The 12,450-nt window shown below is 43.9% G+C and overlaps 1 protein-coding gene across 3 annotated transcripts in view; it reads left to right on the plus strand.

Annotated features, from left to right (window-relative positions):
• The window catches only part of svep1 (sushi, von Willebrand factor type A, EGF and pentraxin domain containing 1), a 283,771-nt gene that overhangs the window by 67,053 nt on the left and 204,268 nt on the right, over positions 1-12,450 (plus strand). For all 3 annotated transcript variants that reach the window (XM_060937264.1, XM_060937110.1, XM_060937184.1), the window contains exon 3: positions 11,066-11,242. In XM_060937264.1, the coding sequence (XP_060793247.1) occupies positions 11,066-11,242 (177 nt within the window). The remainder of the gene's footprint in view (positions 1-11,065; positions 11,243-12,450) is intronic.

A 12,450-nucleotide genomic window follows, 5' to 3' on the forward strand; every position in this document is an offset into this window, starting at 1 on the left:
GTAGTCTGGATCCGTAAAATTGTAGTGATCAGCAGGTTTCCCGAATTGAAAAAAAGCAAAATAAAAGCGTCATCATCAAAAATTATATACAGCTCTTTTTAAAATGAAATAATCATAGAAGTCTTTGATTGTCAGATCACACACTCGAGCAAGGAGAGTTTCTGCATGACCAGGCGATTAAACGATCCAATATTTCTTATATATTGCAATCATTCATTAATAACTAGCTAGTTCATAGCACTTACCGCTGATAAAATATTCACTGTAAACTCATGTGGTTTTTGCTTTCTCATCGCTGAGATCAGCCTGATTGATGTTGGACAGCCATTGACGTCTACGCTCCATGGACAACTCTCTTGTTTTTTTCTCCTTGATTATTTATAATTGCTGGAACTCTAAAGAACTTAAGTCCCCTCGTCTTGAATAGAGTTGTGCTCGCATCCAGTTACAGCACAAAGAGTCAGCAGAGCGAAGAAACAAAAGGAATTCTTGAGTGTAACAACCTCTCAAGGATATCTTCTAATGTGCGGTGCGTGAGTTTGTGTGTATCCTCCAAAATGGCCCACTTCCAGTTCAAAGCCTCAAGCATTAGCTATGACATCACGTGCAAATGAAGAATATGAGACACCTTAAATGAACATGTCTGCAGTTGTCTGTCTGTCTGTCAGTCTGTCTGCTGCCATCTTCATAGATGAGAGTCTGCAATCCAGGAAGCTGTCAACTAGCTTCCATGAATACTTTTGGGTGATTATAGCACACACCAGAGGGACCCTAACCCTCATCTGGTGGCTGGGTACACATATGGCCCTTTTCCACTACCCTTTTTCAGCTCACTTCAGCTCGCTTCAGCTCACTTCAGCCCGACACGGCTCGCGTTTCGACTACCTCAGAGCAGCACGACTCAGCTCGCTTCAGCCCTGCTTAGCACCCAAAACTCGCACGGTTTTGGAGTGAGGCTGAAGCGAGCCAAACCGAGCCGAGTGGGGCTAGGGGCGTGAGGAGACACTCCCCTGTGCACCGATTGGTGAGGAGGAGTGTCCTCACACACCCACACACGCCCTGCGAGCACGCTGGGATCTGTAAACACCGTAAACCCGGAAGAAGAAGAATTATGAATTTCTGAAGCCTTATGCACCTCGCCTCATCTATACGCTCTTGCCAGTATCTGTTGGCGTTGTCGGTGACAACAAGCCACAGCACCAAGACCAGCAACACTAACGACTCCATGTCCTCCATGTTTATTGTTTACTATCCGGGTCGTGAGACTACCGCTTAAAAGGTCACTGATGTCACTGTTTGCGCCGCCTAACGACATCACGTGACGTCCACCCACTTTCGCTAACTCCACCCAATGTGTCCACCCACTTCCAGCCAGCACGGTTCAGCGCGGTTGTAGTCGAAATGCAACCCCAACAGCCCCACTCAGCTCGACTCAGCCCAACTCAGCACGGCACGGCTCAGCCCAACTCAGCCGCGTTGGTAGTGGAAAAGCGGCAATACACACCTATGGGCAATTTAGAGTAGTCAACTGAACTAATCTGCATGTCTTTGGACTGTGGGAGGAAACTGGAGCACCCTGAGGAAACCCACACAGGTATGAGGAGAATGTGCAAACTCCACATAGAAAGGCCCCTGTCGGCCACTGGGCTCAAACCCAGAACCTAGTCTGCAGTTATTCACTGTCAAAATTTAGAACTGAGCCTGAAGCATGTTTCATTATTAACACCAGGAGACAGAGTTCGGTTACCAACTAAAATGTTGTAACATGCTGTAATTTCATCTTTTCTCATTTATAGGAGCCATGGTTTGAATAAACACTCACTTTTTCCAACTTGTCCTGCTTATGTGTGTGGGTTTGTGGCCATGTGGGCCCTATTGATCTGCATTTCATATTAATTGGAACATAGTTTTACGCTGGATGCCCTTCCTGCCGCAACCGTCCCATTTCCAGGCTTGGAGAAACAACCATTCACACACACACACACACACACACACACACACACACACACACACACACACACACTTATGGACAATTTAGAGTAGCCAATTAAAGTGACACAGGTTGATGTATTAAAAAGATGAATAGTACCCTGTGGAGACAGAATAACCCCTAGGTACTTGAATCACGTGCTGTATTGCCTGCTGCTTCATGCCTGTGAAGGAGAAGGACCTGGAAAAACACCATGCACTAATGTTTACACTCAGGTACGGAAACGGCTAAAGTTTATCCTCATTATAATCCTCATTATATCCTCATTATAATGAGTGTCCTGAGCCCTCTGCTGTTCACTCTGATGACACACGACTGTGTCCCTAGGGCTACCAGCAACCACATTGTGAATTTTGCGGACAACACAACAGTGGTGGGCCTCATCAGGGACGATAACGACCTGGCCTATATAAAGGAGGTGGAGCAGCTGGTGGGCTGGTGCAGGAAAAACAACCTGATCCTGAACGTGGACAAAACTAAAGCGATCATTGTTGACTTCAGAAAAAAACAACCCAGCCACACTCCACTTCTCATCAACAACACGGCCATGGAGGTGATCAATAGCACCAAGTTCCTGGGGGTGCACATCACAAACAACTTCACCTGGTCTGTGAACACTGCCTCACTGGTCAAGAAGGCACAGCAACATCTGCACTTCCTGCGTAGGATGAGGAGAGCCCGCCTGCCTCCGCCCATCCTCACTACATTCTACAGAAGCACCATAGAGAGGTTCTAACCAGCTGCATCTCTGTGTGGTGTGGAGGCTGCAGTGCCTCTGACTGGAAGACTGTGAGGAGAGTGGTGAGGACAGCAGAGAAAATCATTGGGACTTCTCTTCCCTCCATTCAGGACATTGCACCAAGGCGTTCCATGTCTCAAGCCAGAAACATCATCAGTGACCCCTCACACCCTCACTATGGACTGTTCTCCCCTCTGGCCTCTGGAAAGAGGTTCCGCAGAATTCGGTGCAGGACCACCAGGTTCTGTAACAGCTTTTTCCCCAGGTCACCAGACTGTTGAACTCCAAACCCAAATTCTAAACTTCTGTTTATAACTTGAATATTCCTAATTCCACAGGTCACTTTATACTATTGCACTTTATAATATTTTTGCTGCTGCATAATTTAATTTAATACACTTCATATTTATTTCTGTGCTGAGCCAAATTGCAATGAAATTTAGTTTGGTGTACACTTGTTGCATACTGAATGACAATAAAGGTTGTCTAAGTCTGTCTAAGTCTAATAATGAGTGAATTCGCAACAAACATGGCAGAACCAGCAGCCTCCAACACAGAAGCGAGCATTCGAGAGCCTTCAAGCTCACAGGTGCATTTAGATTTAGATTTAGATGCTGCATTTGTTTTTGCCTTTTTGGCCCTCCAGCAGGAAAGCTGGCCAGTCAACTCGGCTTGTCTGTTGTGTTTTTTCTCCCCTTTTCTGGCACATTTTGCCTCTGACAATGTCAGATACTTCCTTAAAATCATCTTTTTTTGTCTTGATTTAGGACTCTTTGTTCGATCTGAGCAAGCCGCCATGTTTGCTGTGGCTCCGTGGCCGTGACCCCTGACCCACACATGACCTCAAATGGCTTTTCTGAACTGGATGCCAAGCAGTTTGTAAATGGACTAACACATGGTTAGGACGCACCGCATTAGGAAATAAAATGTATTAAAACAAGATGATGCATACCAGCTATGGAGATGGGTATCAGCTCAAACAATTCAGAAAGGGTAATGGATTAAATGATTCCTGAACCAGCACATCAACCTGTGTCACTTTAACCTAACTGCATGTCTTTGAACAGTGGGGAAAACCGGAGCACCTGGAGGAACCTCACCCAGAGGCAGGGTGCAAACTCCACACAGAAAAGCCCCCATTGGCCACTGGGCTCAAACCTAGAACCTTCTCTCCATAGGTGTGTGTATATATATATATATATATATATATATATATATATATATATATATATATATATATATATATATATACACACACCGGTATGTATATGTGTCACCAGATGAGGGTTTGGGTCCCTCTGGTGTGCTATAATCACCCAAGAGAATTCAGGGAAGCTACTTGATAGCGTCCTGGATCGCCAACCGTCAAGTGTGAGGACAGCAACAGACAGACAGACATTTAACCCATCTGAAGCAGTGAACACACACAAGTGAGCAATGAGCACACACACATACCCAGAGCAGTGGGCAGCTATGCTACGGTGCCCAGGGAGCTGGTCATGGCTTCCTCCATGGCAGCTTAAAGTGCATATCACGGGTAAATTCGGGAGCAAGATCAATGTAATTCTCCTATTTTATATTAAACTTTGGTCAAATATCTGTAATATTCTGCGTTCTCTGCAGTTTTTTTACCTTGTGCAATACCAGAAAAATTCAGTTGAAATCAAGCCATTTGAGGCGAATTGGTCCGCCTCTGAAAAAACTTGGCATTTGGATTTCCCGGCAAACATTGATTTACATGACTGAATCCTACGTCAGCGCTGGTTTGTTTATGAGAAAATGACCTGGTAGTTTTCTGCAAATTTCTTCAACGTTATCACTTAATTATTAAAATGTTTAACAGATGTACCGTAGGAGGGTGTAGCAACACCAATCTTGATGGGATTAGTACTCATCGTTTCCCAAAAGACCGGACAGTGAGGGAGAAATGGGAGCACTTGGTCTACACAGGCTGTGCACTGAAATCGTGCAAAGCTCTCGCAGCCTGCTGGAGCTTCCGCAGATAACGTCATGAATCTGGCTCCAGACTCCCTTGGTATTTTTCCAGACGGGTTTTATTATTTTATTTTTTTTCTGCTGTAGACAGATGGCCTTGTGCAAAATTACCCTTCTGGATGAGTGTGTAAAGGGACATACTTTCATATAAAAAAACACGAAATTGGTCCAGAATATACCATACCATCTTTATTTATAAGCGCTTTCACACAACCACAGTTGAAAACAAAGCGCTGTACATGAGGAGTACGATTTAAAACATAAAACACAAAAACAAGGTAAGACAATAAAAAACAGCTAAAACAAGACCACAAAAAATAAATAAATAAATAACAAGAAACAAAACAAGTAAGATCAAATCAATATCTCAGGTTGGGTTGAAAGCCAGTGAGTAAAAGTAGGTTTTAAGATATGTTTTAAAAGTGGACACAGAAGAAGCCTGTCTAATATATAGAGGCAGACTGTTCCACATCTTAGGGGCAGAAACTGAAAATGCTCTGTCCCCTCTAAGCTTCCGCTTTGATTTTGGCACCACCAGGAGCAACTGATCAGCTGACCTGAGCGACCGAGCAGGAACGTACGCTTGAAGCAGCTCTGAAAGGTAAGGCGGAGCAAGATCATGTAAGGATTTAAAAACAAATAAAAGAAGTTTAAAATGAACTCTAAAAAACACAGGGAGCCAGCGAAGCGAACCCAGGATGGGTGTTATGCTATCTCTCATACGTGAACCAGTTAAAAGATGCGTAGCTGCATTCTGAACCAGCTGGAGATGTGAGAGGGATGACTGGCTAACTCCAAGATAGAGTGAATTACAGTAATCCAGCCGAGATGTAATAAAGGCATGGATTACGATCTCAAAGTGCTCTCTAGAAAGAATAGGCTTTACTTTCGCCAGCTGCCTAAGATGAAAAAAGCTGGACCTCACTACATTAGCAATTTGATGGTCCAGCTTAAAGTCACTGTCAATCTTAAAGACCAGGTTAGTGACTGTGGGCTTTCGATGCAGTGCCAAGGGGCCCAGGTCTATAGGGGGGCACTCGCAGGAGCCACTGGGACAAAACACCATCACTTCAGTTTTTTTGTCATTAAAATTTAAAAAATTAAGGGCCATCCAGGATTTTACACCAGTGAGACATTCAAGTAGGGGTCTAATAGAGTAGTCGTCCTTTCGTTTCAATAGTACATAAATTTGGCTGTCGTCAGCATAAAAATGGAAAGAGATACCATGCTTTCTGAGAATAGAGCCCAGAGGAAGTAAATAAAGTGAAAAAAGCAGGGGCCTTAAGATTGAGCCCTGTGGAACTCCACATACCAGGGGAGTGGAAGAGGACTCAGAATCTAAAATGTTTATGCTCATGGTTCTATCTGACAGATAGGACCTCAACCAGTCCAGAGCAGAACCACAAATGCCCACAAGATGCTGTAAATGATATAATAAAATGTTATAGTCCACAGTATCAAAGGCTGCAGTTAAGTCAAGCAGGACAAGAATCACATAATCCCCAGAATCTTATGCCACAAGGATGTCATTAAAAACTCTTAACAAAGCTGACTCTGTGCTATGAAGGGTTTTGAAACCTGACTGGAAGATCTCCATGATATTATGCTCATCCAGAAATGATTTTAATTGAGCAAAAACAACCTTTTCCAGAATTTTTGAAAGGAATGGTAGTTTGGATATAGGCCTAAAATTGGCCAACACAGAGGGATCCAGACCAGATTTCTTAATTAATGGTTGCACAACTGCGTGTTTAAAATCCAAAGGAACCACACCAGAAGACAGACTGGTGTTAATAATGGCAAGAACTGACTGACTTATACTTGGGAAAACCTCTTTAAAGGAACAGTCCACCGTACTTCCATAATGAAATATGTTCTTCTCTGAAGTGAGACTAGCTGATCCGTACCTCTCCGAGCTTTGCGCGACCTCCCAGTCAGTCAGACACGCTGTCACTCCTGTTAGCAATGTAGCTAGGCTCAGCATGGCCAATGGTATTTTTTGGGGCTGTAGTTAGATGCGACCAAACTCTTCCGCGTTTTTCCTGTTTACATAGGTTTATATGACCAGTGACATGAAACAAAGTTCAGTTACACAAATTGAAACGTGGCGATTTTCTATGCTATGGAAAGTCCGCACTATAATGACAGGCGTACTAACACCTTCTGCGCGCTTCGACAGCGCATTGATACCTGTGAAGGTGTTAGTATGCCTGTCATTATAGTGCGGACTTTCCATAGCATAGAAAATCGCCACATTTCAATTTGTGTAACTGAACTTTGTTTCATGTCACTGGTCATATAAACCTATGTAAACAGGAAAAACGCAGAAGAGTTTGGTCGCATCTAACTACAGCCCCAAAAAATACCATTGGCCATGCTGAGCCTAGCTACATTGCTAACAGGAGTGACAGCGCATCTGACTGACTGGGAGGTCGCGCAAAGCTCGGAGAGGTACGGAGCAGCTCGTCTCAATTCAGAGAAGAACATATTTCATTATGGAAGTACGGTGGACTGTTCCTTTAAAAAACTTAGGAGGGACAGCATCATGGGGGTACCTGAAGGCTTAGTGTGGTTTACCACCTCCTCTAACATTGACATAGTCACAGGTTCAAACTGATCAAAGACAGCAGAACAAGTAACAAAAACAGAAGGGTCAGAGGCAGGAGCTGAGATCATAGCCCTTGTGGTGGCTATCTCATCAATAAAAAAATTCAAAAAATTTTCACATAACTCAAAAGAGGGTCCCAAGCTGCTAGTTTGAGAGGCATTTAAAACAGAATCAATGGTTTTAAATAATACCCGTGGATTATGATGATTTGATAAAATAATGTTAGACAGGTGTTCTCTTTTGGCCTCTTTAACAGTGTTCTGGTAATGACACCAGCAGTCCTTTAAAATAATCAGAAACACCTGCAGCTGTACCCACTGTGACTCTGTTAGTGAAACCTTGGTCCATTTATTTTGGTCTTGCCCACACACCAGACAACTTTGGGGCAAACTGACACGCTTTATCAGTGATCATATTTACCCTCAGTTTAATTTGTGCTGGAAAAATGTCTTGTTTGGCTAAACTGAATTTGATCTCATCTCATTATCTCTAGCCGCTTTATCCTGTTATACAGGGTCGCAGGCAAGCTGGAGCCTATCCCAGCTGACTATGGGCAAGAGGCAGGGTACACCCCGGACAAGTCGCCAGGTCATCACAGGGCTGACACATAGACACAGACAACCATTCACACTCACACCTACGATCAATTTAGAGTCACCAGTTAACCTAACCTGCATGTCTTTGGACTGTGGGGGAAACCGGAGCACCCGGAGGAAACCCACGCGGACACGGGGAGAACATGCAAACTCTGCACAGAAAGGCCCTTGCCGGCCACGGGGCTCGAACCCGGACCTTCTTGCTGTGAGGCGACAGCGCTAACCACTACACCACTGTGCCGCCCACATTTATGCTCATTTTTGTAAACAGTTGCTGTTCCTCCTCCTCGACCCGATGTCAGTGGGGAATTAAAATAACAACTGCCTGGTGGCAGAAGTTCAGAAAGAGCATTGGACTGACCAACACCCAGCCATATCTCTGTCACACAGAGGAAATCCAGACAGTGGGAGCTGAAAAAATCCCTAAGGATAAAAGTTTTGTTTGCCAGTGATCTGGCATTTACCAGAGCAATCCTGGTAAAAGTCGGGGTCTGTGGTCCAGCAGGATGGGGAGCCAGGTGCAGTGGCCGCAAGTTCTGGCGGTTTACCCCGCGCAGGTGTATCCGGGGGGAGCAGGGACCTCTTGGCCAGGATTCCTCAACGAAGCCGAGCACAGGTACCAGACAGGTGTCGATGGGATCCAGGGAGTGCCGACATACAGACAAACGAAGACACAACCCATACTCTGTCCAGGGAATGGATGACAAATGCCTCAAATAATCCTTGAGTTTTATCAGCCGACCACTGCGCTTGCCGCGGTGATGGTGACGCTTCCGCCGGGGGCGTGGGACCACAGTCCGGTAAAGGTAAGTTGGGATCTCTATTAGCAATGGGGGCAAAGTTTTCTGTCCACCATGATCAACTACTTGATTCTTGACAGAAAACCGGAGATCCAAGAGTGTTTGGCGATCATACACCAGCAGAGACTTGATCTGTGTAGTGCCAAGAATTAAAACCAACAAAAAAACAAACAAAAGTGACAGAGGTAGACAGCCAGCCACACACACCTGCGCCATCAAGAATATGCACTTTGATGTAAAACATTATCCCAAAATCACTGGATCACTGGACAAATAGCACCTTTCTGGTTGGCCATTTAACATCTAGGCATCCCAGACTGGTCTCTCTATATCAAGCATCATGTGAAGCACAAAATAGGCCACCATCTAGCCTCTCACATGGCAAAGACCGTTCACTGTGCCTCCACGGTGGTGCCCCTGGTTGAGCAGAATGTGGCAGATCTATGGGAGTAAACCCTGAAAAAAAATCATGGTCAGCCCATTGGCCCTTCAACAGTCAGCCTCTTTGAACAAGATCTGGTGATATGTGTTACTTCATGTTTCCACTCCATAATCTAGTCATCAAGGAACACAAGCACAGAAGAGGGCAGCCTACGTGCCCACTGCCTGGGGCTAGCAATCCCTTGTTGTGGAAACCTTTACTCACTATGAACCCAAAAACATCAAATAAGCAACTACATCTGCATCGTAAATCTGAGCAGCAAAACAGCAGGCATGACAGACCCCGGGTAAACCCTCGTGGACCCCACAGTTCTGATGAGCCCAGATCTGCTCGCAAACATCCAAAACAAGTTAAGATAGCTTGTTGGAACATCCGGACTCTATCTGAGCCGCAGAGCAGAGACGCAGGTTCCACATGAGGGTTGAAAGGGTCCCACATCTTTAATTTATGACAGGGACCATATGAATGATGATAAATTATCCCAAAATTAATTTTTTAATTTTAAAACAAGGTTAAATCAAGGATTGTTAAAGTGTCAAACCCTACAACAGAGGGCTTCCCAGTAATATCAATTTTGGAATCCCTTTCTTGAAGCTTTGAGTTATTTTTTGTTCCTAAACATTGCCAATACCAGCAAAAAATTTTATGGATTGTATATCAGAGAAAAAAAGAATAAATTTAATCCAATCCTATAATTAATGGAAAAGTTTTTAACTGGAAATGTTAACACAAAGACTTGTTTATGCTTACAGAGAGACTTGATTGTTTGGATTGATTTTTATTGTCTTTAAACTGTACACTTTATCATATTTGCAATAAAAAGTGAATCTGTGTGTGATGATCTGTGTGTTGTGTTCTTAGCAAATTGTTTTTATGGTATTTTTAAGTGCTTCAGTTGAAAAAAAAGCATTTTAAAGCTTAGTAGTAAAACGTAGTAGTATCGTGCCATTTCTAATCTTGTGATAAGACGATGATTTATGTGTCCAGTTCCAGCTGGACTCGCAGTCCTTAGTGTCCACAAATGTATCACTGATACATGTGTCACAGTTAAGTCCTGAATGAATAAACAGATTCTACTGCAGACATGAACGTAGCTGTAATTGTGCCAGTCCACAGTATTTACTGAAAACTTTGCTTGGATAAGGTGCAGGGAACAAAATTACATTCTTATAAAAACAGTGTCATCTGTGCCTGTTTCACTGTTGATTTCTTCTTTTCATTTTTAGCCAAGACGCTTTTAGCCAAGCTCTTGCTCTGGAGAGAAATGTTTTTGTTTTTAGCCCCCACCCCCAAATCCCAGTTCTTGTTTCTAATAGTAACCCCAATATAATACAAAACCTGCTGGAATGAATCATAATGTTAGTGTTTCTACATATGGAGAACCTTCCCAGTTTAGTCTATGAGGTCCAATAGTCAAGTAAACATGTTCTATCTACAAAAGCATTAAATCCATCATCCAGCAAGAGCCAACCTTGCAGGAGAGATCATAAAGAGCCACTAAGGATCTGTGTGAATTAGGGATCTTCGTGAGGGAAGATAAGAGGCCGGTCTGTGGCATGATGAGTTATTCTCCCTCTGTGATATTCTGTCTTCAGCACCGTGTAGATGCTGCCAGCAGCTTGGCTCCAGTGTGTGTGCTAACATCTGGAGTCCAATCCACATTTGTTTGCTCTGCATATAAGGAGATGAAGCTGCTTCTGCCAGCAGTTTGGATTTCATTGTTGTTCACACACACACACACACACACACACACACTAAATCTGAGTTCTGAGAGTTCTCAAAGCTACAACTATCTTGTCTTTTGCCAGTACAAAATTATGTTTTCATCTCTTTCCCTGAATTTGTTCACCATTTGCATCTCTCTCTCTCTCTCTCTCTCTCTCTCTCTCTCTCAGACTTGCCCTCAGGTCGTTACATCCAGGATGCCATGTCCTATTGCTCCTCTCTGTGTGTGGATGGGAGGGACTGCTGTGACATGATGGCCAGCTGTAAGTGTGGCACACACACCGGCCAGTATGACTGTGTGTGTGAGAAAGGATACTATGGCAAGGGCCTGCAGCTTGAATGCACAGGTGAGTCCACATGATAACAGCAAAACATGTTCAATGTGCATACAACTCGAGCTTCCAGACTTGGGAAAGAGAAGTGATACATAAGTGAAAGTATGGGGAAGTGTGTGAAAATCTTGTTGAATTCAACATGGAAGTAGCATTAGCAAATGCACTTAAGTGAAAGTTAAAACATGTCAATACTCATCTGTACCTACAGCAGATATAAGTAGAGTCAATTTATTTGTATAGTGCTTTTAACAATAGACATCAAGCCTGTTGTGACAGTGGCATGGAAAGACTCCCTGAGACAACATGAGGAAGAAACCTTGAGAGGAACCAGATTCAAAAGGGAACTCATCCTCATTTGGGTGATGACAGATAACATGATTATAAATAACTTGCTTCTATAACTGTGTCCTACCGTGAGCTGGCCTAGTGGTTAGCATGTCTGCCTCTCAATCAGGAGATTGCGAGTTCTACTTGCAGTTGGGTCGTACCAGAGACCATCATAAAAATGGTACCTACTGCCATCTGGCAAGGTATGCTGCAATACAGATGTGAGTGGGGAGTCAAACTCTCATGGGTACTAGAGGACTAGTCCCCCACTGTAACCCTAGCTGTATAGGCAAGAGGCTGAGGGCTACAGAGATAGTTGCCACCCAATGCTCGTTAAGAGCCTAGTCAGTACAGGGATGGGAGACTGCCTGGGAAGACTGTGTCCTATATGATCAAAACAAAAAGTGCAGTTGTGTAACCAGGAAATTCATTATAGTTTTAACATGAAGTCTATTTTGTTGTCGTTATCAACTGTTCATTGATGGAGACTTGAGTGCAAAACTGTTCATGACAACTACAGTGCTAAAGTTACATTGGTAATTGTAGTCCTCAGCCACTGTAGCAAAAGTGCAAGTGTCCTGAGCCATCTTTTAAGTGTATCATTAGACTGTCCATATGGGGTCATCCTCCACAGGAGCAATGTGATGAGAACCTCAACCAGAATTAGGGCATCAGGATGGATCAGGGGCTGTCCATACAGGGCATTCTTGCAGGAGCAAAGTGATGAGAACTCCAGTCAGAAGTAGGGCATGAGGATGGATGAGGCAGATCTGAGGAGCAGAAGAGGCCAGCATCACTGATATCTCAGGATTGACATGTGTAACTCAACAAAGAGAGACAGAGAAAGAGAGAGAGAAAACATAGGTTGTTGGGTTAGGTATGCCTGTTGTCAC

This window comes from Neoarius graeffei, chromosome 1 (genome assembly GCF_027579695.1).
Source record: "Neoarius graeffei isolate fNeoGra1 chromosome 1, fNeoGra1.pri, whole genome shotgun sequence".
NCBI classification, from domain to species: Eukaryota; Metazoa; Chordata; class Actinopteri; order Siluriformes; family Ariidae; genus Neoarius; species Neoarius graeffei.